The sequence below is a fragment of the Sarcophilus harrisii genome, chromosome 1 (genome assembly GCF_902635505.1).
Source record: "Sarcophilus harrisii chromosome 1, mSarHar1.11, whole genome shotgun sequence".
In the NCBI taxonomy this organism is placed as follows: domain Eukaryota; kingdom Metazoa; phylum Chordata; class Mammalia; order Dasyuromorphia; family Dasyuridae; genus Sarcophilus; species Sarcophilus harrisii.
Genome location: NC_045426.1, coordinates 651,077,420 through 651,104,523, shown reverse-complemented (window position 1 = coordinate 651,104,523; position 27,104 = coordinate 651,077,420). Strand labels below are relative to the sequence as shown.

The 27,104-nt window shown below is 39.2% G+C and overlaps 1 protein-coding gene across 1 annotated transcript in view; it reads right to left on the bottom strand.

The window, feature by feature from the left end:
• Nucleotides 1-872: 872 nt before the first annotated feature.
• LOC100913482 (adhesion G protein-coupled receptor E1) overlaps nucleotides 873-27,104 on the bottom strand; it is a 37,075-nt gene continuing 10,843 nt past the window's right edge. Inside the window, 13 exon segments of the mRNA XM_031947799.1 lie at nucleotides 873-1,218; nucleotides 5,341-5,432; nucleotides 6,343-6,409; nucleotides 7,831-8,066; nucleotides 9,076-9,293; nucleotides 11,460-11,632; nucleotides 12,564-12,585; nucleotides 12,588-12,755; nucleotides 16,654-16,779; nucleotides 18,418-18,527; nucleotides 18,529-18,593; nucleotides 19,856-19,939; nucleotides 23,752-23,840. Coding sequence (XP_031803659.1) covers nucleotides 873-1,218; nucleotides 5,341-5,432; nucleotides 6,343-6,409; nucleotides 7,831-8,066; nucleotides 9,076-9,293; nucleotides 11,460-11,632; nucleotides 12,564-12,585; nucleotides 12,588-12,755; nucleotides 16,654-16,779; nucleotides 18,418-18,527; nucleotides 18,529-18,593; nucleotides 19,856-19,939; nucleotides 23,752-23,840 — 1,796 coding nt within the window.

The following is a 27,104-nucleotide window of genomic DNA, read 5'->3' as shown; positions in this document are numbered from 1 at the left end:
TGAAGTTGGACTTGAACTCATGAAGATGAGTCTTTCTGGCTCCAAGCCCCATCTAGCTGTTGTATAAGGCTTAGGAAAGAATGTATAAGCCATAAAGTTTAGGAAACAATGTTTAATGAATGAATAAATTAACACTAGGGCTCAGAATTCCTTGTTGAATGAATGAATAAACAAATTTATTAATAGGGCTCAGTAAATATTTGTGGACTTTGATATTTGATCTATTATAACTATTATAGGTCCCTAGTAGGGTATAAACCCATAGGGCAAAGACAACATTGCTAGCTATCTTTATCTCCTCAGTCACCATCTTCATTCCTCTGTCATTGTGCTTCTTTCTGTTTTTTTTTTTTTTTTTTTTTTTTTTTACAGACTTTAACACAATGGTTCTCAAACTTTTGTTTTCAGTATCTTTATCCTATTAAAAATTATTGAGGATCTCTCCAAAGCGGTTTTGTTTATCTGGATTATATTTATAGACATTTACCATATTGGAAATAAAAAATATTTTTGAATTTGTAGACCCTCTAAAAGGATTTCAGAGATCCCCAGGATTCTCTAGACCATACTTTGAGAACCACTGCTTTAACACTATGTCCCCTTTTAAGATCCTTCATCTCCTCCTTCCCTATTCTCCTGCTCCCTCCTCCTATTCCCTTTAACTTCTTTTTCTGTGCTGTTTTCTTACTTTAGCATATAAGCTCCTTAAAGCTTTATGCTTGTATTAGTATCCCTAACACTTAACACAGAGCCAGTGCATAAGTGCTTAATAAAACTGTGGCCTGCCAACTTTTGGAGCCCTTACCTCTGTGGTACTCCTTCCTGGCCACATACTCTTACGAGGTGAATTCTTTTCCTTTCTCAGACCAACCCTAAGAACGTGAGAAATCCCTTATCATTTTGGAAGTGGTTGGCATTGAGGATAACCAGATTCCTGAAGTCTGGGGAATGGTGCTAGATTTGGTTTTCCCTGTGAAACATTTCTTATTTTCTTCTCGTACCTGGAGATTGAGAAACAGAGATTATACATTTCTGGGTTTCAGCTGCTTTCATAAAGGGAAGGCTGCGAGGAAGAGGAAGTGGTAGCTATGGCTTTGGCTATTGATGATGGTAAATAAGTAAGCCATGGTTCTTGCTATGGGACCAATCTGAGAAATTCCCAGGATCCAGGAGCATCCCAGGATGAAGAGTTGAGCAAAAGCTTTAAATGCCAGTACCCTGTGGGGAAAAGATTGGGAAATGGAATCATTCCCCTAAATGTCTTGGAGACATGTACCTAAGGTGAGGTGATTAAAACTATTGCACAAGATATCAAATTTATCACTCTCTAAACTGAACTAGAATATCTTTTAGCACTTTTAGTCTTTCAAAAGTATAGAAAGATAAGAACTTAACACATCTTATCTTCCAGTCAGGATCTGTGGTGTTCTTGTTCTTTAAAATATAAGAGTTCTCTCTGAGAGCAGGTTTCTTGGGGAGGTTTTCTGGAGGCAGCCTTAGTTTCAGTTAAAAGTAGTAATCACCCCAAACGCAGCCAGGTGATAAAAGTTCAGATCTTTTATTGTGTCCTTCAACATAGCCCGCTTCGCTTTCTTAGAGGCCTCTCTCTCTGCTTGGTTCTAAGAGCTCTTGCAGATTTGTCCTTTGCTTCTGCCTCTGCTTTCTTTAGCCTCCAGCCAGCACCTCCTTGCCTGGGGCTGGGCAGCTTTCTGGAGAGCCTTTCAGACCAGCTTGGTCTCAGTGGGGGAAGTGCAGGAGCCCAGCCACCACAGTAGTGTGAGATGAAGTGCGCCTCCGAGAAAGGGCTTCTCCTGAACTGACTTGACGGTCCCCTCTTTTCAGCTCAACTCCCAGAGAGAGCCTCTGTCTGTTTCTTATATATGATCTCTTCTGAGAGAGTGGGATTATGGGTTTCTCCCAGAGTGCTTTCTGGCCCTAGGAGCTTCAAGGGAGGTGTGAATTTGGATATCTCATACTAAACCCTGAAATCTCCCAAATGTGTGAGCTCCAATGAGTACAGATGTGAACACAAGCATTGTTTCTCAGTTCCACTTAGTACCTTGTTTCAAGTTGAGTTAACACTAGGATTCCAACAAGGATCAAAGTAATTTCCCTGAATGCATAGGTCTGCCATGTTACACTCCCCCTCCTTAATAAGCTTCAGTGGCTCCCTGTTACATCTTGGATCAAATTCAAAATTCTCTGTTTGGCATTTCAAAGTCCTTCATAATCTGGCTTTCAGTCTTTTTACACTTTATGTGCCATGATATACTCTTCAATCCATGGACAGCAACCTTCTTGCTCTTTAATTAACAAGATACTCTCAGCTTCAGGCATTTTCCCTGGTTGTCCCCATGCCTGGAATGTTCTGACTCCTCATCTCTGCTTTATGGCTTCCCTGGATTCCTTCAAACCTCAACCAAACTCTAGTCTTCTACAAGAAGCCTTTCCTAACTCCTCTTTCTTCTTCTTTTTTTATTATAGCTTTTTATTTACAAGATATATGCATGGGTAATTTTTCAGCATTGACAATTGCAAGACCTTTTGTTCCAACTTTTCCCCTCCTTCCCCCCATCCCTTCCCCCAGATGGCAGGTTGATCAATACATGTCCTAACTCCTCTTAATTTTAGTGCCTTCTTTCCTATTTATCCTGGCCTTAGTTTGCTTTGTATACATTTGTTTGTATGTTGTCTCCCTCATTAGAGTGTAAGCTCCTAGAGGCCCAGGGCTGTCTCTTACCACTTTTTGTATCTCCAGAACTTAGTATAGACTCAAATGTTGTAGATACTTAATAAATATTGAGTGACTGATCGTGTTTATAGCTCATTTGTACTTATTTGTTTAATGTCTTCTCCATTAGAGTGAGGGCTCCTAGGGTAGGAACAGCTCTAGAACTTAGCACAGTACCTGGCAAATAGAAGATGCTTAGTAAATGCTTATTGACTATTGAATATCAGGAATAATCTGACTGGAATTTGAAATAGCAGATTTCAAAGGGTTTAAGGAGAGAATAGAGGCTTGCAATTTAAAGTTCTATAATAAAAATCCGAGGACGCTGGAGAAAAAGTTCTAGTGGAAAAAATTCCACTGAGGGGAATAAAGAGTAACTGCCTAAAGAAATTGGTGAGGTTGTACGGGGAACTAAAACCAGTTAAAATTTCAAAAACATATTTGTGAATGATTAAATTAAGGGCCGGTCATTAAGTTGAAAACACAAGAGAACTATAAATGTCTAAGAACAGTGTCAGGAGTACTGAAGTTTAGAATGAGATGATGATGGTAAAGAATAATAAAGGCAATCAAAAAGCAGATTGTGTGTGTGTGTGTGTGTGTGTGTGTGTGTGTGTGTGCTGTAGAAGGCTGAAGAAGGATTAGAATTACATATGGTTCAGAATAGAGAAGAATATAGTATTTGACAACAGAAGACAATGTAGAAAATAGCAGGAAAAAAACCCCAAAAGGTCAGGGATCTTCTGTGAGGTGACAGATAAACAAGCAATCATACAGACACAGAGATTGACACAGATAAAGATTTTACAGTTATAGGGCATTTTTTGGCATGAGGGCTTGGAGCAAACAAAAGGGAATTATTATTCCAATTCTATAATTTCCAACAGCAGAAAGGAGAATTTATTCCTGGATTTTTATAATTAAAGGAATCAACAGTTTGGGCAGAGAGGGCTGTGATGATGTAGGGCAATGAAAGAGGTGGGGCTTTGTTATTCCCCTTTATATTGGCTGTGGTTTTTCCCCTCCTATAATCAGTGACCCTGGGCAAATCACTTAACATAATACAGTTTGCCTCAGTTTTCTCATCTGTAAAATGATCTGGAGAAGGAAATAGTAAGCCCCTCTAGTATCTTTATGAAGAAAAAATATCTTTCTTCATAAAGATAAACCCAAATGGAGTTACAAAGAATCAGACATGACAAAAACAACTCAACAACAAGGGGAGATAGGATAGGAGATCACAACAGGCTAGAACACTGAAGCTTTTACATGGTAAGGTAAAAATTAATGAGAATAAATGTAAAGTGGGCTGTGGTTTAAAAAATCAGTTTTCCAAGTAGATGATGGAGAGATATGATTGGAAGAAAGGAAAATATGAAGCTAGCTTCTTTTTTCCTTTTATTGAGCAAATATTTATGCATCTAAATGTGTTGGAGCACAGCTGAATGTCAGAGGAACTAATACCAATAACTGATTTACATATATGTCAGGTTGATAGTTATGTTCAAGGAGCTCAGCTGACAGGATGCATCTGTTTTTGCACCAATATTCAGCATCAATTGGGGGAGAGGAGACTGTGTCAACCACACCATGGCCATAAAGCAAGTAAGAGGCATCTCCAACCACAAGCTAACAATTGCCACAGAAAGTCTCTGGGGCCAACTCAATGGGGCAGATTTGCTCCAAGTAGCACCCTTGCAGCCCTCCTCCAAAGAAATCAGCAGATGATCCTTCTGTTCAGAGAAAAGAACAAAAGCTAAAAATACGGGTTAATAACTGGGGCAAAGAAAACACTGCAAAGTGATTTGGAAAACCAGAAAAGCGGTAATTTTCTGATGTCTCAACAGACCCCAGTTTATCTAACATGGCACAATATAACATGTATAGCATAACATGACACAGCTGCTCCCTTCAGTTCTACCCTCCCAGGAGAAATTAGACTCTGGGGGCTTGAGCTCCTGTAGATGAGCTGTTCCCTTATCTTGCCCAGAGCCAGGCTACCAGGACACTTCCTGGTCATTTCCAACTATGCTACCTGAATATGAGCATCATCTTCATCTCTGTCACAAAGGAACTCAGGCTCTGTTTCTCACACTGCCCTAGGTTTTGAGAGATTATCTTTCACTTTATCTAGCCTGGAAATGAGCCAGTATGTCACTTCTCAGCCATTTCCAAATCATGTGGTCATATGTTCGTGTTCCCTTCTGTCCTCTTTTCTAGTTCCTCTTTATTATTGTCTTTAGAACTGGACCTCTTTAAAGGAAGGTATTTTCTTGCTTAATTCAATTTATAGTTCCAGTGCCTGGCATATAATAAGCACTGAATATATTCTCTTTCTCATGTTTATTCATCCTATAATGCTCTTCAAAATACCATCAAGATCTCAGGTCTCTACATTATCCTGTGACCCCAACTGTCTTTGGAATATGGTGGAGAGAAGCTACTAAGAGAGCCTGAGTTCTAAAATGAACATTGGAGAATCTCAATCTGGGATTGTCCCATCCAGGCTTTCTGTGGCATCAGGAAGGGATGCATCCTGTCCAACCCTCATTCCTGTAGTGTCTCCACCTTGATCAGAAGCATTTGGTCCACTGGGCCTTTAAGCCCACCTGTTGTATTTGAAGGTTAATACTTCTCCATTGACACTGGACAACTTCTTTCTCAGGATCCAAAGGGTCCATGAGAGGAGGACTGAATTAATCTGCAAGAAAATCAGAAATTTTAGTAAAAAGAAAACCTATTAGCTCCAAGGCAGCCCATTGCACTTTGGGATAATTCTAATTTTTAAGATTTCTCCCCCTGCCACATCCCCTCATTGTTCCTATTTCTATCCCCTGGAGCCAAGCAGAATAAATCTAATTCTTTTTCCCTGTGATTTCCCTTCAAATACTTAGAGAAAAGTTTCATATTCCCTTCAAATCTTTTAAAAAATAAATTTCTATGCCAGCTATAATGATCAATAACCATAATCCCTGCCAGCTGGGAATGGTGAGACAGGCAGATTTCTTGAGGTCAGGAGCTGGGAGCTAAAGTAAGAGATGGAGCTTGGGTAAGTGCAAGAGGTGTCCATTTTAAGTTTGGCATTAATATGATGAGGCTGTTGGGAATGGGGAAGGAAGAGAACCAGTTAAAGTCAGAAAATAGAGCAGATTAAAGACCCTGTGCCTATTAGAGAGGGGTTCATCAGAAACCTTTGTACTTCCAATCTGTATGAGATAGGAGACCCAGTCTTAAAATTAAAATAACTAAATATATTTAAATTAATCACTAAATTATTAAATTTAGGTTAATGTCTAGTATAACACTTAAAATTGTTAAAAATTTTTTAAATTAAATTAAACATTTTAAGATTTAAAAAATTAAAAATAATTTCTAATCACATAATACAAGGAAAAAATGGAGGAGATAGCATCTTGGGACTCCTAGAACCATGTCATTAGACCAGCTGCCCATTTCCCTGATTTGTAAGATTGACCCATTCAAGTCCAGAGCCCAGTGATCTCTTAACCTTGTCGTGATGAAATGGAGCACAGGCCTTGGGTTGAACTCCTTTCTCCTGCCCCTCTTCCCAATTTTCCTCAGGAAGACACTTAAACCAATGACTTACATACCATTATTACTGTGCAAACAGGTTCCACAAAACTCCAGATGAACCCGGTGTCTGTATGTAGCCAGCAGCTTTGGAATTACAAAGGAAAGTCAGCATTTATCACCCAGTCAGTGAGAGGGTTGGGGCAGGAAATGAGGGTGAAACAATCCCGGCTCACCAAGCCCCAGCCCTCATGTAACAGCTGTATTTCCTAATGAGAAAGGAGGATCTGGGCATGGTTTCATGGGATGTTACAGATGTAAAATCCTCTAGAACCCTGAGTACAGAATTTCATAGCTGGAAGGGTCACAGGAATAGAGGATGTCAGGGCTGGAAGGGTTCTTTGCACAGAGAATTTTAAAAGTGGAAAAGAACTTAGATCTGAAATTCTTAACTTTGTGTATGTGTGTGAAGAAACACACACTCCTCAAAATAATGTCTTTAAATATAGAAAATAAAATGCATAGCATCAAAAGGAAACTAATCACACTAAAATATATTTATAAAATATATTATATATATTCATATTTAAATATAAAAATGGATTTATAAAATATATATATCTGCAGGCCCCAGATTAAAAATTTTTGGCAAAGGCAAAAGGGACCTTATAACCCAGGGTATTAACCCTAGGAAGTCTTCAGGATGCAGAACATAAAATGCTAGAGTAAAAAAAAAAATCTCAGGGGCAGCTAGGTGGCACAGTGGATAGAGTACCAGCCCTGAAGTCAGGAGGACCTGAGTTCAAATCTGACCTCAGACACTTAACACGTCCTAGCTGTGTGACCTTGGGCAAGTCACTTAACCCCAATTGCCTTAGCAAAAAAAAAAAAAAAAAAAATGCCCCAAATTTCAGAAGCAGAGTTAAGGAGGGTCTCAGAAGGCTTCCAGTTCAAGACAGACTTGAGTAAGACTTCCATCTCTAACATGCTTGACAAGGACTTATTTAAGCCCACTGATGAAGACTTACTGAAAGAGAAAGCCCTTCCTCCTTTAGGGCTGGTTCTCATTGATAGCACTCTTCTATAGCTTAGGCTTATCTTACAGCATGCCCCCTCCTTCATCCCTAGTTCTGCTCCTTGGGGCCAAGCAGAACTTAGCTAGTCCTTCTCTCATACATCAACCCTTCACGTATGTCTCCCATAAAATCCTATCCTGTTATAGACTAAATGTCCCTCAAGTACTCCAAGAAATAACTGTCAGAACTAGAAGAGATCTCGAAATATAGAAAATTTGACCTGGGAGGAACCTTAAGACATGGAATGTCAGAGCTGAGAGGAAAAGAGGAAAAGAGGTGGAAGGGATGTTAAAACATAAAATATGGCATATCAGAGCTTAGTGAGTTCAACCATAAGCTAGTTCAACCATAAGAATTAAGGAGGAACCTGTGCCCTGGAAGAGGAAGGATTGTTTATGGTTCAAAGGAAGAGAAAGTAATGGAGACCAGATTTGGACCTCGGAATTCTGACTCCCCACTCCAGCCCAATAAACTTCCCTTCCCCATACTGACTGGTTATGCATCCCATAGCCTTCCCACTGGCTTCCTGTGGCCACCTCCACTATCAGTGCTGGGAGACCGTAGCCAAAGGCACAGAGGTAGAATACTTTGATATTTTGGGAGCCAAAGAAATTCACAAGTTTGAGGTTTCTGGCCATCAGGAAGAGCATTACGGCCTCCACCCACATCCAGGCAAAGCAGGCCAGGAAGAGGTATTGTAGCAGACCATCAATGACTGCACACACCATCTGCAAAGAAAGGAGATCCTTCATACTCCCCTCAAAGAACCATGGAAGGGGCCATGGTGGAAAGTGCCCAGCCAAATAAACCAGTAACACCAAGGACAAAGTGCCTCCACTGGCCAGAGAGCTGGGAAAGGGATGTTGTAGGTTTGGCCTGGGTCAGAAGGATGGTAGGGTCTCCCGAGACTCTCCTCAGAAGGGTTGTCCCAGGCTGTCCCCCTCACTATCCTTTTGGCTAAAGATCACAAGATCATCTAGGTCGGGTTGTAGAGCTAGGAGAGACACAAGCAATCAAGTCTAGATCCCTTAGATTATAAAGGAGAAAACCAAGGCTTGGAAAGGCAGAAAGACTGACCTGGAGCCATAGAAGGAGTACATGACCAAGTCAGGATTCAAATGTGGATCTTTAGATTCACCTCTAGTGCTCCTTCAGGTGGACACGCTGGCCCAAGAGCTTGGCCAGCAAGGCCAAAGAAGCAGAGTCCTCAGTCACAGAGAGGCTGGGGGGACACAGATCCAGGTACACGTGCAGAGGACAAATCCCTCAGACTGCCTGAGTCTCAGACTTCATCCATCTTGCCATAAAGAGATCTCAGATGATACTGTTACTTTTCTATGTGTTCATCACACTCAGCTGAACTTCTATGATGCAAGGGGCCAGGCTTTCCTTGGCCAAGAGAATTAGTATCTCCCTGGGGAATTAGAGGTGGAAGAAACCTTCAAGATCGTTGTATTCTAAGCCTCTTATGTTACAAATGAGGAAACCAAGGCACAGAAATGTTATGTTATTGGTCTAAGAACACAAACCCAGTCAATGTTTAAGATTTAAATCTAGTTCCTCTGACTCTAAGTCTGGTGCCCTATCCACTGCACCATGCTGCCTCTCTATTTGCCTGTGGTCTTAAAGTACCAAGAGTGAAACACATATAGGAAATGGGTGGTTGGGGAGTCTCACCTGAGGATGGGGAGCAAGGAGGAGCCTGAGCAGAAGGATGAGGAGAGGGTCACTTAGCACAAGGCAGTTGAGACGTATCTCATTCTCTGTCTTGGCCACTCCTGTGAGGAAGAGGAGCTTAGCTAGGAAGAGGCAGATGCACAGGTGCAGGTAGAGGGTGGTGTTGTGATTCTGGATGGAGCGGCACAGCAGGAAAGTGGCAATGGCCAAGGCAAGACACACTAGGGAAAGAATCAGCTCCACGTGGCTTATCAGAAACAAAGCAAAGTCCATTTGAAAGGAAGGTGGCCCACAGAGGTCACTTACACAGCACCAGCTTTACAGGTACTTCTTAGACAGGCACTTTCAGGGCTCATGCTCCACCACCCTCCCCCACCTCATCAAAGTGTCTTCCTGCCACATTAAATAGCAGAGGCTCTAGCTTGTGCAAGGATTCTAAACTGGTTAAAATAAATCAAAAGTCTGATTTCCCTCTTTATCCCTCCAGGATATCACTTTCCTAAAGATTTCCTTCTTTCCTCACACCATTCCCCTCTCATTTCTGCCCTCTCCAAATCTCACCCATTCTTCAAGGTCCAGCTCTCCCAGGGAGCCTTTCTGGGCCACATCAATCCAAAAGAATCTTCCTCTCTATGTTGCTACAGCTCTGAACATCGTCCTACTCAGCCCTTATGAATGTATGTCATTCATTTTCTCTTGGTAATACTTGTCTTCTAGCTAGACCCTAAGCTCTTTGAGGGCAAGGACTTTGTCTTATGCTTCTTTGTATCAATTATAGCCCTACCCACATCTAACCAGTTCCTGGTTTACTTGCCTATCCCTCATTCTACTTCTGTGACTTCTCTCCTGTCTCCTCCTTCTACCTATCCACTTTTTATTTACTATCACCATCCAACCCTGGTCTTTTATTACCATTCATCAGGACATTAGTACTGTCCAATCTAATACTCTTCATTCTACCTTTTATAGCACTTTCAGAAGAATCTTTCTTTCTTATATACATAGAGTTGGCTATTTCACCTCCTCAAAAATGTCCAAGGACTCTATTGCCTCCAAATTAAGTTCAAAGTCTATAGTCCAATATTCAAGACCCTCTACAATCTGGTACCATACTACCTTCTCAGCCTTATCTGTTCAAATTGACTCACTCTCTTCTCCTAAACAATGTCCTGCAATTTTAAATGTCCTTGTCTGGGTTCCATTGCTCTGTATTCCTGAAATGTCTTAAAAATCTTTTTTTGGCTATACTTGCACATTATTTTTTTTTTTTTACATATTTACATGAATCATGTTCGGAGAGAAAAATCAGAACAAAAGGGAAAAACCATGAGAAAGAAAAATGGAAGAAAAATAAAAGTGAAACTAGTATGTGTTGATTTATATTCATTCTCCATAGGTCTTTCTAAATGCAGATGGCATTTTCCATCCAAAGTTTATTGGGATTGCTATGGATCACTGAATTGCTGAGAAGAACCAAGTCTGTCTTGGTTGATCATCATATAATCTTTTTGTTGCATTGTATGATGTTTTCCTGGTTCTGCTTGTTTCACTTAGCAATAATTCATGTAAATCTTTCTAGGTTTTTCTAAAAGCAGCCTGTTCATTGTTTTTTATAGAACAATAATATTCCATTACTTTTATATTCCATAACTTATTCATCCATTCCCCAATTGATGGGTATCTATTAATTTTCCAGTTCTTTAACCATCACTAAAAGACCTATAACAAATATTTTTGCACATGTATATCTTTTTTTCTCTTTTATTATCTCTTGGGTATATAGATCTATTAGAGGCACTGTTGGATCAAAAGGTATGCACAGTTTGACAGCCTTTTGGGCATAGTTCCAAATTGCTTTTCAGAATGGTTGAATCAGTACACAACTCCACCAACAATGTATTAGTGTCCTAGTTTTTCCACATGCCCTCCAACATTACCGTTATCTTTTCTTATCATCTTAGCCAATGTGATATTCCTTTTACCTTTTGAGCTGTTAAATACCTTCTCATCTTGTTAAGCCCATCTCAAATATTGATTCCTCCAGGAAATCTTCCTTGGTTCCCTCTTGATAATAAAATCCTTTCCCCCTCCCCCCTCCCTTCCCCCCCCCCCTCCCTTCAACAGGACTTTGGTATATTTAAATATTTGAAGCCAGGTAAGTTTGTATATTGTTTTATCTGTGCTTATGTCTGTAGTCTCTACTAGACTAGAACTCCATGAGAGCAGGAACCCTATTTTATCTAAACTTTGCAACTCTGTTATCCCCCATCACAATGACTATTTTATACAGTTGGTGTTTAATAAATGTTTGTCAAATGAATTAATAAATGAATAAATCATTGACACTTTGGTACTTCTTGGCTGATTTGTTTGATCAGTAAAAATTAGTTCTGCCTGACAAGAAACCCTGTAGCCCATCCTACAATTTCCCCCACTGACCATGATCTCTCCAGAAGCCACAATAACAGCCACATTGGTCAGGTGATTGCAGCTACATGTGGTATGTGTCTCAGTAGAGTGAAGTTTCACACAGCCTGTGGTTCTCCACTGTCCACCCTCGATCTTTACCTCCCAGGAAATGCAGACGGATGTGTCCGACTTCTTCTTTGGCTGCAAAAATATAAGCCCAAATCACCAAGATGATTCTTTCCCAGTGTTAATTGCAAAAATAGTTTGATATAGAGAAGGGAAAGTCTGATTACAAGTAAGAAAAACTAGATTTGAGCCTCACTTCTCCACTAGTGTCTGTGTTCAACAGTTGATCTGTGTCCTATCACTGGATCTCATTTTCCTCATCTGTGACATTATTTAGGTATATCTCATGAGTCTAGTAGATCTACATCACTATGTAACTATAGAGCACTATAGAAATGGGAGCCATTATTAATGGCAATGAAGCTGGCTGGAGAGAGCGGAGTATAGGAGATGAGAAGAAATGGAAGTACTAAGAACTCTTTATACAACACACCCTCTGCTACTAACAAAACTGAAGGGGAAACCAAAAACTTTAGTGATATCAGAGGGAAATGTCAATTGCCATGGAAATCAAGGCTGGGCGTGTTAGAGGTAGAGACTAGAAACCAGGACTTTTTACATCTGGGGCAAATATCACAAACCATGATTTAAACAAATGTGCCCTCAGATAAGTCAGAGTGCAAGATGCTTCCACTGGGTGTGTGTGTATGTGTGTGTGTGGGAAAATCACAGATCCTGGGTTACTGAGACAAGGTCACCCACATGGAGAACAGAGGAAGGTAGGGCAAACTTGGAGCTCAACACAGCCTGCCATGTAATAGCTTCCTACTTCAGCTAATTCAGCTAATTCAGCTTATTAAACTCTTACTCTGAACTGCTGAAGGATTGTGCTTTCAGTATCCTTTTGATGTGATATTCTGGAGAACAGCCCTCGTAACCTCACAGAAAAGATTCATTACATATTTCCAAATTGACTGATGGTTAGAGACAACCTACTAATGATTTATGAAGGCTTTTAGAAGGGATTGTGGGAGGTTCAGTTCAAGGACAGAGATAACCATCCTTCCTGGAGATTCTCCAAAGTATAGATGATTGATTGGAGAAGTTGTTTTTCTTGTTGTCGGTGATAATACCACTTACAATGGGAGAATTTATCCAAAGTTTCTGAGGAGAGCTGGTCAAGTTAGCCTCTGGATTGTAGAAGAAATTTTCATCCAGAATGGACTCCATGCCCAGGAGAGAGGTAAAAGCTACTCCCGTGATACCTGACCAACATTCCATAGAGAAACACCCCATCAATAATAGTAACAACAACATTTATACAGAGCTTACTATGTGCCAGAAACCATGTTAAGCACTTTACAATTACCATCCCATTTTACAGCTGAGGAAACTGAGACAAACCAACATCACTCAGCTAGGATGTGTTTGATTCTGGGTTTGAACTCCGATTTTTCTGACTCCAAGCTTGGTATTCTTTGTGGCACCAGCTAGTTGCCCCAGTTAGATGTTAACTCCTTAAAAGTAGATCCTTTGTTCATAGCTATCTCTTTAATGAAGGACAGTGATTCCAAATGATTAAATATAAATATAAATTAAATAAATGTTTTCTGGGAATTTGGTTGGACACTGGTGCTATTGAGACAAAACTAAACAGACTCAAGAAATTCTTAGAATTACTCCTTTCTTTTACGACTCAGCTCAAGTCCTACTTCCTGCACTAGACCTTTACGGGTTGTCCCACACCCCTACTCTAACCCATTAGTATTTTTTTTTCTCTAAAAGCATTTGTATCTGTTTTGAATATAACTATTTTTGTTCATATTGTCTCCCCCATTAGAATGTAAGCTTTTTCAGAGCAGGGACTGTTTCACTGTAGTCTTTTGTAACTCCAGAACGTAACACAGTGCCAGGTACACATAAAGTACTTAATAAATTCTTTTCAATTAATTGATTGAAGTAACTTACATTTCACTGAGAGGAAATAAGTAAACAGATCACTATATTCATGATCCTTTGAGGAAGAAGAAAATAGAGGAAGCAATAGCAACTAGTGGCATTAATACTAATAATAGCCAGCATTTTTATAGCACCTACTTGGTATCAGGCACTGTGCTAAGCACTTTACAAATAATATCTCAGTAGATCTTGGCAATAACAATGCAAAATATATGCTATTCATATTTCCACTTTAGAATTGAGGAAATTAAGTGGCTTGCTCACAAAGCTAGCAAGTATATACTTTTATTTTTGAATTTGGGGATACCCTGAATTTGGGTAGCTAGTGTATAGTGTTTAGACAGTGTATAGAATGCTAGTCCTGGAGTCAGGAAGACTCATCTTTGTGAGTTCAACTAGGTCTTCAGAGTCTTGCTGGCTGTTTAACACTGAACAAGTCACTTTACCCCATTTGCTTCAAATTCCTCATTTGTAAAAATGTTTTGGAGAAGGAAATGGTAAACCACTATAATATCTTTGCCAAAAAAAAAACAAAACAAAACAAAACAAAACAAAAAAAAAAACAATAGAGCGAAAAAGAATCAGATACCACAGAAACAACTCTACAAAATGAAGAGCAATAACTTCTTGATTCCAGGCCCAGCATTCTAGGTACTATGTCATTATTTAGTTGCCTCAAAAGCTGTATTAAAAAAAGTTTCTCACCAAAGGTGTCACCTGATCTGTGAAGAAACGGGCAAAGGTAAGAATGGAGCACATCCCAGGCACATGGAGGCAGGAGATGCCAATTTCAAGAAACAGAAAACATGGCCAGTTTGGGAATGGTCCTTCCTTACATACTGAGGGAGAAGGCTTTTTGTTATAAACAGAAATAATGTGTTGAAATAAAATTAATATAATACCAATTAAAATATTATTTTATCATTTATTAAATTGTGTTATTCATTATATATTAACCAGTGGAATAGAGATATTAAAATATTTATTCTTTATCAAGTTAATATTTTATCTGTAATTGTAATACACTGTTGATAAAGTTCATGAATAAACATTTTTTAAAATAAATAAAATACTCTCTCACTTATTTAGTCCCACTGCTTCTCTTACTACTAATGTATCATCCTGGTGTGATGATGCTTACCTTCCTTTTCTATTTATAAGCAGATTCTGACAACCTTTTAGAAAAGCAGCTCTGATCACCTTTATTAACTACCATCAGAATAGCTCATGGGAGCTTAGGTCCTTAGCCATTATTATAGTGGCTACCTTGGATTAGATACTTCTATTTGCATATTTAGTTATACCTTCAACCAGGCTATAAACAATGCCCTCCAAAGACACAGCTTTTCTATGATTCATCCTAGCCATTAAGACCACCTAGCTATTTTTTTTTGTTTGTTTGTTTGTTTGTTTTTTTTATTTAATAGCCTTTAATTTACAGGATATATACATGGGTAACTTTACAGCATTAACAATTGCCAAACCTCTTGTTCCAATTTTTCACCTCTTACCCCCCCCACCCCCTCCCCTAAATGGCAGGATGACCAGTAGATGTTAAATATATTAAAATATAACTTAGATACACAATAAGTATACATGACCAAAACATTATTTTGCTGTACAAAAAGAATCAGACTCTGAATTATTGTACAATTAGCTTGTGAAGGAAATCAAAGATGCAGGTATGCATAAATATAGGGACTGGGAATTCAATGTAATGGTTTTTAGTCATCTCCCAGAGTTCTTTTTCTGGGTATAGCTAGTTCAGTTCATTACTGCTCCATTAGAAATGATTTGGTTGATCTCGTTGCTGAGGATGGCCTGATCCATCAGGACTAAGACCACCTAGCTATTAAGGGCCAAGTGCATAGAAATCCTCCCAGATTCCAACAGTCTGTGAGACCAGAGACACTTTGCCTATATTAGGAGGGTCTAATCTGGCTAGAGAAGGTGGTAGAGTGGAAAGAGTACCAGCTCTGGGGTCCAGAGCAGGTACTTATTCAGACGCTTAATCAGTTTGTAACTTGGAGGCATTCAGACCTTTATCTGCCATGTGAGCATAATGGAGTTTTCTAACTGCTTCCTGCATTGTTGTGAAGTTCAAATGGAACAATACAGATTATGGCCATTCTGTTATGAATGTTAGAAATTGCAACTAGGATGATCAGGTATCAGATTATGGTTTCCAGAGCTTAAATCTATACTTGATATTAAAAAAAAATAGTATTTAATAGAAAGAATAATGGCTTGAGATTCAGTAAAACCAGATTTGCCCTAAATTTTTTGACTTGTATGATTCTTTGAAGATTACATGTCCCTTAGTCAGAAGCAGTGTGGACGAATGGATAGAGCAGAGGATTTAAAGGCAAGAAGATCAGAGCTGTATCTCTGATTAAGTCACTGTTAAATGTAGGACCCTAGACAACTCTTCTCTAAGCCTGTTTCCTTGTCTGTATGTAATGGATTTGGGTGCGGGTTGGCCAAGAAGAGCTAAATTCTTAGACTAGGTTCAGTGTCCTTTGCTTGCTGCTAATTTAGTTCAAATGGTTTAAAGACTGGTCACTGGCAGACCTGAAGTGAGGAAGATTCATTCTCCTGAGTGTAAATCTAGCCTTAGATACTTAATAGCTAGTAGACTCTGGGCAAGTAACTTAATACTGTCTGTTTTCTCAACTATAAAATGAGTTCGAAAAAGAAATGGCAAACCGCTACAGTATCTGCCAAGAAAACCCCAAATAATGTCATAAAGAGTTGGATATGACTGAAATGATTGAACAACAAAAGACTTGTCCCTCATTGTGGCTCCTTGGGACTTGTCTCAATCCTGTGGCCAATCTCCATGGCTACTAAGAATTCTCTAAGGCTCGATCCTTATTGAACAATCTTCTTACATACAAAATAGCAATAATATCTACAATTCCTTCTTTGCTGGGTTGGTGTACAGATCAAATAACTAACGTAAGATACTTACAAAACCTTTTGGTACCTCCACAAAGACCAGTTATTAATAGCATTTTTACTGTCAAAACATCACTGAAGGAAAGGAATAGATTAGGACTATAGACCTAGTTTTCTGGTGTGACCAATAATAGACCCACAGTAATGACACTAAAATGGACCTCTTTCTGCCTTGCAGTTACATCATTCTATTTCCTTCCTTCTGTCTCAGACCCTCTCCTAGAGTCCCCCAAAGTATGGATCCACCTGACAATGTGCCCGAGGATATAGCTTCATTGATGGTACTGCACTCAATCTTCATGGAATCACCTTTGGCTGACAAGACTAAGTTTTCGGCCAAGCAGTCATCTTGGATAACTTTGCTCTCAGTCTCTAGAAAGAGAGGGAAGAGCTCATCTTAGAGAATATCTCCCAGCAACACAATAACCTGGAATGCTCCAAAGAATTCAGTTTCATTCCAAGAAAGAGCCAGACTATGTGTCACGGGAAGAGCACAGGATTTGGACTCAGAAAAACCTGGGTTTCAAATCCTATACTAGCCACATACTGTGTGACCTAGGGCAAGCCATTCATCTCTCTGTGTCTCAGTTTTCTCTTCTGTAAAATAAGGGGAGTTAGTTCTGTAAGAAATGACCAACAGGATGATTTCAGAAAGGCCTGGAGAGACTTACACGAACTGATGCTAAGTGAAATGAGCAGGACCAGGAGATCATTATATACTTCAACAACAATACTAGATGATGACCAGTTCTGATGGATCAGGCCATCCTCAGCAACGAGATCAACCAAATCATTTCTAATGGAGCAGTAATGAACTGAACTAGCTATACCCAGGAAAAGAACTCTGGGAGATGACTAAAAACCATTACATTGAATTCCCAATCCCTATATTTATGCACACCTGCATTTTTGATTTCCTTCACAAGCTAATTGTACAATATTTCAGAGTCTGATTCTTTTTGTACAGCAAAATAATGTTTTGGTCATGTATACTTATTGTGTATCTAAGTTATATTTTAATATATTTAACATCTACTGGTCATCCTGCCATTTAGGGGAGGGGGTGGGGGGGGTAAGAGTTGAAAAATTGGAACAAGAGGTTTGGCAATTGTTAATGCTGTAAAGTTACCCATGTATATATCCTGTAAATAAAAGGCTATTAAATTAAAAAAAAAATAAGGGGAGTTAGCTAAGATGACCACTAAAGGCCCTCACAGCTTCAAAGCCTAGGATCTTATGACTCAAATTTTCAGTAAAAGGAAGGAAGTGGAGGGTCAACTGATGTCTGAGAACAGATTCCAGAGGGCTTTGATTTTGAATTCAAGGGAAGAGTCAAAGATAGCAGAGAAATTAAGGCAGAAGCTGGAGGAAGGAGGCTACAGAAAACTCTCAAACCTAAGGGATGGAACTAGGAGGAGACAAATTAGGAGGAAGAAGCTGGAGCTAAGTCAAGAGCACTGCAAGTAGAGAGAGGCACGGTCTACTTGTCAGTTTGTCCCAAATCTATAAATGCTTTAAAACCCAAAGGCAATAGCTTGGAGCAGAGGCAGGGGGCAGTCACTTTCTGAGAGCTCTCTGCTGTGACTACAGATTTCTGTCTTGGTCAGATCCAGTGTATTGGGAATCACAGAATCCTGAAATAGAAATACCATTTCCTTCATAAAGCCTTCCCTGATCACATCCCCCTAGTCAGTAATAACTTTTCCCTCTACAGACTTCAAATAACACTTGCTTTTGTATTTCTTTGTGTCCTTCTCTTTTATTATTTTGTGCCATGGTTTGTCTAGATTTATGTCCCATTTACTATTGAATTTTACAAGAGCAGCAACTCTGTTTTATAAAAACTTTGTATTTTCTTCAAAGTCTAGCATAGTGCTCTGCATGTGGTACGTTGAAAGAATATAGGAAGCAAAGAGAAAGGAAGGAATGAAGAAAGGATGGAAGGGAGAGAGGGAAGGAGAAAGAAAGAAAGGAAATGAGCTACAGCTTGTCAATGGTAGTGATTCCTACCTAGATAGTCATTTGTTACTGTCTGACTGGCATTCCCAGAAAGACTGTCAAAAGCTGCCAATGTGGCACTCTCCACACTGTCCAGAAAATACATCGGTAGGGTTGAGGTCTTTCTGACTCAAGTTGTGCCATGTGGATTTCTCTTTGAGGATAGATGCCAACTTCTCAGCAGCTTTCTGTCAAAAGAAAAGATTTTTCTCAGTACATACTTATTGATTTTTATGTAATGAGAGACTCAAGTGTGCATAAGAGTCCACTCAGCATCATCTAAACTTGGCCACTGAGAAAAGCAACAAACTTTCCTTCTGATTTCTTCTGCCTGTATTGTCATCCCAAAAGTCAATTCAGATGAACTTTCTATCCAATCTCTTACCTCTTTGGAAAAGAAAGGAATGGGGAATGGACCAAATTGCTTTCATAACTCTGAAAGCCTCAGAGCCGTAACCCCTAACCCACCTCCATCTTGCTCACCTTGAGCTCACAAATAAAATCATGGTTTAAGCCACATGCTTGACCCAGACATGGAAACATAAATGATGTAGTGAGCACCAGGGTTTCCTCTCCTCAAAAGGCACCGACAAGGGTTAGCAATTTGAAACATACCCTGAAAATTCAAGGAGGGATTAATATAATGACCAAGCTTGGATACCCAGAGAAGATATTGCAGAGATGAGGGACTATGGCTGTGGAATATACTGTCAGATAGGGTTGATGCTGAATTGCTCTCCTCACCCTTTTCTTTTGCAATCTCTGTTACATTCATCATCTGTTACCCATCAGACAGCAGAAGAAGGAAGGATATTTTTGAAAATGAAGGCAATGTAAAAACAAAAGAATTATACAACTAAGCAATAATTGAGAACAACTCAGTTGGGAGGGGAGGGAGAGTTAAGTCCACTGCAAGTACTTTAGGGACTAAGGCCTTAATATTGGAAAAGATTTCAGAGGTCATCTAGTTCAACCCATGGTTTGGGGATCATGGGTTTGCTTCCTCCCACACTTGTCTTTTCTAGGATGAAAAAATACTGCTTAAGGGAAGGAAGGAAGGAGATAGGGTGGCACACCTAAAATGGAAGCAGGGAAGGAGAAGGAACTCTGAGGAGTTAAGTCCATAGGCACTTGACTTGATTAGGGAAGGATCTGGATGGGACAGATTATGGATGTCTCTGTGGAATGAAGGTGCAGCACATGGTCCCTATGCCTTTTGGTCCCTAAAATTCCTCTTCCTCTACTTCTCTGGCATCTTCCCAGAGTATCATTTCACCTCACCTACTATACTGTTGAAGTAGAGTACCTATTAAATTTTTGTACTCTTAATTTCTGTCCCTGGCTCAAAGTACTTGTTGTCCCACCTTAGTTTCAACTCTGGTCAGCTTTTACTAAGCTTCTTTGTCCATGTTTCAGTGAATTCCCATGACTCCTCTAACTTAACTCTTACCTCTAAAGACACAGTGGTGATCTTATTCTCACAAGTGTCTTCTAGAACATTGAAGATGGAGTCCAGTAGCATGCAGAAGGAAGTCTGAGTCTAAAAGAGGAAAAATACAAGGGTTAATTAGAGGTCCCTAGAACTTTGGAACCTTGAGTCCAGCCAACCAATCTATAGACAGCATGATGTAATGAAGAGATTTGGAAGCAGAGGTCTTGGATTCAAATCTTAGCTGCCTTTCCTTGGAATTGCCCTTGAGAGCCAGAGATCACCTCACTAAGATGATGAGACTTTGGAGAAAGATGGCAGAAGAGAAAATGTCATATAAAGAAGTCTAAAGCTCACCATCTGATGAAAGCTGGATCTTTGCCATTTAGCAAACATGTAAAACTCCCCAAACCAAACTATGTAAATAGGACCCTAAGAGGGACAACTTGAGCAAATCATAAGAAACAGAGTACATAAGCTTCCCTGAGGAAGTTACACAGTTACTTTTGCAATGGTGGTCATCAATCCTTCCCCAAAAGCTGCTATGGACTCATGGTCCTTGAAACTGACCCATCACATTACTAGGAAGCCCAAACAACTGTCTTGTAATCCCCCTTCCATCACACCGCTATTGCAGTCTCTCTAAGATTACCTCCCTTTATTCTGTACACATCTTGTAGAGAACATAGTTGTTTTTCTCATTTTCTTCCCATTGGAATGTAAGCTTCTTGAGGGCAGGACCAAATTTTTGGCCTTTCTTTATATCTTAGAGCCTAGCACAGCATATGGCACATATAGCAAGTGCCCAATAAAGTGACCAATAGGTGACTTGGCTTGCCATTCTTTAGGGTTTGACAACCAGAGATTTCAAGGTCCCACAACCTTTGATCCAAGAATCGCCCAGGAATAAGAAAGGTTTCAGAAGATGTCAAGGATGAAAATGTTGTTAAGCATGTGGCCAGTCTTTCAATATATTTTGTGTCTAATCCTTAGGCAGCTTCTGGCACCCTCACTAACAAGGGTTACTCAGAGATACCCACAGTACAGAGAAACAACAACCTAAAAGCATCATGAAACTAGCCAAGCTTCCATATTCCCTATAGGGGGATTTCTTTGCCATGATGACATCTTATTAGGCTCTTTTGCTTGCCTTCATTCTAAAACTCTCACTTTAATCACTATAATGCAATGTCCCAAGTTAAAAACTATTCTCCTAAGATCAGGAGTGAAACAAGGCTGCCCACTATCACCGTTACTATTTAATATTGTATTAGAAATGCTAGCTATGGCAATAAGAGCTGAGAAAGATATTAAAGGAATAAGAATAGGCAATGAGAAAACCAAATTATCACTCTTTGCTGATGATATGATGGTATACTTAGAGAACCCCAGAGATTCTACTAAAAAGTTATTAGAAATAATCCACAATTTTAGCAAAGTTGCTGGTTATAAAATAAACCCACATAAGTCATCAGCATTCTTATATATCACTAACAAAATCCAACAGTCAGAGTTACAAAGAGAAATCCCATTTAAAGTAACTACTGATAGTATAAAATATTTAGGAATCTATCTGCCAAGGAAAATCAGAAACTTTATGAGCAAAACTACAAAACACTTTCCACACAAATTAAGTCTGATCTAACTAACTGGAAAAATATTAAATGCTCTTGGATTGGGCGAGCAAATATAATAAAGATGACAATACTACCTAAACTAATCTATTTATTTAGCGCTATACCAATCAGACTTCCCAAAAACTATTTTGATGACCTAGAAAAAATAACAACAAAGTTCATATGGAAAAACAAAAGGTCAAGAATTTCAAGGGAATTAATGAAAAAAAATCAAATGAAGGTGGCCTAGCTGTACCAGATCTAAAATTATATTATAAGGCAGCGGTTACTAAAACTATCTGGTATTGGCTAAGAAATAGACTAGTTGATCAATGGAATAGGTTAGGTTCAAAGGACAAAACAGCCAATAACCTTAATTATCTAGTGTTTGACAAACCCAAAGACCCCAGTTTTGGGGATAAGAATGCATTATTTGACAAAAATTGCTGGGAAAATTGGAAATTAGTATGGCAGAAACTAGGCATTGACCCACACTTAACACCGTATACCAAGATAAGGTCAAAATGGGTTCATGATCTAGGCATAAAGAATGAGATCATAAATAAATTGGAAGAGCATAGGATAGTTTACCTCTCAGACCTGTGGAAGAGGAAGGAATTTATGACCAAAGAAGAACTAGAGATCACTATTGACTACAAAATTGAAAATTTTGATTATATCAAATTGAAAAGTTTTGTACAAACAAAACTAATGCAGGCAAGATTAGAAGGGAAACAATAAACTGGGAAAACATTTTTACAGTCAAAAGTTCTGATAAAGGACTCATTTCCAAAATATATAGAAAACTGACTCTAATTTATAAGAAATCTAGTCGTTCTCTAATTGATAAATGGTCAAAGGATATGAACAGACAATTTTCAGATGATGAAATTAAAACTATTACTACTCATATGAAAGAGTGTTCCAAATTACTATTGATCAGAGAAATGCAAATTAAGACAACTCTGAGATACTACTATACACATGTCAGATTGGCCAGAATGACAGGGAAAGATAATGCAGAATGTTGGAGGGGATGTGGTGGAATTGTGAATACATCCAGCCATTCTGGAGAGCAATTTGGAACTATGCCCAAAAAGTTATCAAACTGTGCATACTCTTTGATCCAGCAGTGTCTCTACTGGGCTTATTACCCCAAAGAGATACTAAAAAAGGGAAAGGGACCTGTATGTGCCAAAATGTTTGTGGCAGCCCTGTTTGTAGTGGCCAGAAGCTGGAAAATGAATGGATGCCCATCAATTGGAGAATGGTTGAGTAAATTGTGGTATATAAATGTTATGGAATATTATTGTTCTGTAAGAAATGACCAACAGGACGAATACAGAGAGGATTGGCGAGACTTACATGAACTGATGCTGAGCGAAAAGAGCAGAACCAGGAAATCATTATATACCTCAACAGCGATACTGTATGAGGATGTATTCTGATAGAAGTGGATTTCTTCAACAAAGACAAGATCTAACTTAGTTTCAATTGATCAAGGATGGACAGAAGCAGCTACACCCAAATAAAGAACACTAGGAAATGAATGTAAACTGCTTGCATTTTTGTTCTTCTTCCCAGGTTATTTATACCTTCTAAATCCAATTCTCCCTGAGCAACAAGAAAACTGTTCGGTTCTGCACACATATATTGTATCCAAGATCTACTGTAATCTATTTAACATGTATAGGACTGCTTGCCATCTTTGGGGAGAGGGTGGAGGGAGGGAGGGGAAAAATTGGAACAGAAGTGAGTGCAAGGGATAATGTTGTAAAAAATTACCCTGGCATAGGTTCTGCCAATAAAAAGTTATTTAATTAAAAAAAAAAAAACTATTCTCCTTTTTATCTACTGACTAAGAGTGGTAGAAAACCAGGTACTCAACTCAGGGCTTTTGGCAGCAACTGGATGACTCAGGAGATAGAGCACTGAGCCTGGAGTTAGGAAGAACCAAGTTCAAATCCAACCTCAGACACTTGCTGGACAGTCACTTAGACTGTTTGCCTTGATTCACTGGAACAAGAAAGGACAATCCACTCTAGGATCTGCCAAGATTCTGTACTGGGATGTTCTGATCCAAGGGGTCACAAAGAGTGAAGCAAGACTTTACCCACTGAACAGCTAGAACTGCCTCTCTGCCTCATAGATCCATTGTCCATCTTCTAGAGAAAATCTTCATTTAGGGCCAGGTCCTACTCTCTCCTTCCCTCCATACCCAAGAGGGTTTTTGCTTCTGACCATAGTAATTCCTTCAAAGGAAAGACTTCTAAATCACTTTTTAGGAAAATCATCACTTACATATTCTGGGAGTCCAGGGAGAGTTGAGTTGCTGTGGCAATCCTGTACCTGTTCCTGATCCAAGTCTTCTTTGCACTTGACAAGAGTCCCTAAGAGGCCCCAAATAAGTCTGTTTATGCTTCAGCAAGGTAAGCTTAATTAAAAGTCCCAAAGCATCAGTCAGGCCAAGGTACAGGGGAAGTGAGGGTGGCCATGGGGTATGGGTGGGCAAGGAGGGGAAAGAGAGGAATTGTATGCATCCCTCCATGTGGTTAGACACCTCCTTGTCTCAGGAGAGGACCTGGTCCATGACTGTCCCTACCCACACTACTCAGCCCACCTATCAAATCTGTGTTCTAGATTGCTATTGGGGAAAGAATGCTATAGTTGAATACTAGAGGGTTGAGAATTTCCAGTCAGCTGCTTGGCTCGCTTTCACCTCTGTAAATGACTAGGGTCTCTGTGCCATCTAACCTCTGGAATGCTCCTCCCCACTCCCCACTTTTCATCTTTTTTTGTATAGTGTCTTCCCTGATTAGATTGTAAGCTCCTTTGTTGGAATACATGGGAGCCAACTGACAGTGGCTGCTAAGAGATCCAACCCAGAATGGATCTCCTCTTGTGAGAGGATGATGCAAGGAGCCTGAGAGGCAGTTGCTGTTCTTTGACTTCTCTCCTCAGAGGCTGCTGTATTGTCTGACCTCTCTCCTCTTCCCTCTGCCTCCAATTTATTTCATTCCCAGTCTGCAACACCTGTGTCAGCAAAGGCTGCTTTAAAACTCCTTCATATGTTGTGATCCACAACTGTGGAGGCTCTCGGAGAATTGACCTGTTCCTTAACACTCCTTGAAGGCAGGGATCCTCTCTTTCTTAGTTGTATTTCTAGTGCTTAACACAAAGTAGGTACTTAGTAAATGTTTATTGACTATTGATGTAGGATAATGCTTATTCTGTTTACTTCCTTTGGTCATTTTAATTAAAGCACTTTGCAAACCCAGAGTTACTGTATACATGGGAATTATCATTATTATTTTTTTACTTGATAGCCAAAAAAGTCTTTTTTGAAATAGATTCGGTTATATAATTCCTCCTCCACCCCCTACCCCCAGAAATCTTCAGTGGCTCCCTATTGCTTTTAGGATGCAGTAAAATATAAAGTCTTCAGCCTGGTGTTTAATGACCCACAATCAGACCACACCTTCATATTTTAAAAAATAGTTACTCTTCTTCACTTCCTATTTATTAGTGGACAAACTGGATTATTAGCTTTTTGGGAATTCATTATTTCATATCCCCCATCTTTACTGTCCCTCATACATTAAACACATTCTCTCAACACCTTCATCTCTAAGAATCCTTTTTTTCCTTCAAGGCTTAGGACTTCTCATATTACTTTACATCTGTTCTGCGTAAATGTTGTATGTACCTAGTTATTTACATGTTGTCTAAGTGGGAATATTATCGACTGTAAGCTCCGTGAGGACAGGGAATTTTTTTTTCCCTTTCTATCCTCAACATTTATCACAGTATCTGACACATAGTAGTTGCCTAATAAATGCTAATTAATTTAGGAGAAATCTAACTTCAAACTTCTAGAAATAGGGAACTGAGGGCATAGAGAGGAGAAATGAGAGAACAAACAAATAAAATAAAACCACAATAGCTCAGATGAATCTGAGGACACGGTCTGCTCCCTCTTTGGAAATATTTGCTTATAGCAGTCCTTCCCTATTCTGTTTACTTCATTTGAAGGTCATTTTAATCAAAGCACTTTGTTTCTAGAATCAGAGCAAGCTCTCCCTCCTCCAAGTCCCTTATTCTAGGATGCTTTCCCTGATCCCACCATCTCAAAGAATATCTCCCTTCTTTCAGTTCCTTCCTCATTTTCTGTTCAGATCACTAATTCAGCATTAATCATTCACTGATTGCCACAGCATATTACAGATCTACAGAAATCTAGAGTTTCAGAATTGGAGGGAATGTCAGCAGCAATCTAATGAAACTATACTTGAAAGTTTTGGCTGTAACAACCTGGCCAGGCTAGGTTCAGTGGCTTCCTGAAGGATAGTCTTGTGACACTGAATGCTATGTGAGGTATGAATAAGGAGATATGACACTGAGTGATTGAGTCACTCCTGAGCATGAGATGTTCCATACAGATGGGGGACATGACTTTGCATTTAGAAAAGAAGAGAACTCTTAGAAAAAAAAAAGAGTTTGAAAGAAACAGACTGAGAGAAGAAAGATGCAAAATTTGGAATGGCTAAAGGGAAAACCCTGGACTTGTAGATCTGTGAAAAAAGTCAACTCCTCCTCCCCAACATCTCTACATTCTCAGAGGCTGCTGAGAGGTATCTCTAGTGACATTGTCCCCACCACATGGCTCTTCTCAACAATGAGATGATTCAGGCCAATTCTAATGATCTTGTAATGATGAGAGCCATCTACATGCAGAGAGAGGACTATGGGAGCTGAGTGTGGATCACAACAGAGTATTTCACTCTTTTTGTTGTTATTTGCTTGTGTTTTGTTTTCTTTCTCATTTTTTTTTCCTTTTTGATCTGATATTTCTTGTGCAGCACAATAATTGTGGAAATATGTATAGAGGAATTGCACATGTTTAAGATGTACTGTTTTACTTGCTGTCTAGGGAAGGGAGTAGGGAAAAGGGAGAGAAAAACTTGGAATACAAGGTTTTGCAAGAGTGAATGTTGAGAATTATTCATACATATGTTTTGAAAATAAAAAGCTTAAAAAAATACTTTAAAAAGAGATTGTTCCCTCCTTGATTGAACTGAGATTTTATTTCAATCAAAGATTCCATTTTTATTCTGCATAATTTCTCCAAATTTCCATATTGCTACTTGCTTAATTAAATTTGCTTTTCCATTATTTCTTTTCATAATTATAACGTTTTATTGACAGAACTCATGCCTGGTTAATTTTTTACAACATTATCCCTTGCACTCACTTCTGTTCTGACTTTTCCCCTCCCTCCCTCCACCCCTTGCCCCAGATGGCAAGCAGTCCTATACATGTTAAATATGTTATAGTATATCCTAGTCCATTATTTTTTAAATCATCTTTTGTGTAATAAGCAATTGGTAGGAAAGAGCTAAATTTCTAAGTTGAGTAGAACTTGGTTTCACTTTAGAGAAACAAAGAAAAGTCACTTTCACCGTGAGCTGTTAAAAGTGCATTCTACCCAGCAAATGCAAATATCATATTTATAACAGAGAGATGTAATTCTAGCCCATTATCCATTCTGGAGGCAGGAAGGTAGAGAAGTAAACCTTAGAGATGGCTTATCTCCTGTTCTGCCCAAAGATAAAAATGTCAATCTCCCTTTGAATGTGAATTAGAGCTTTCCAGAA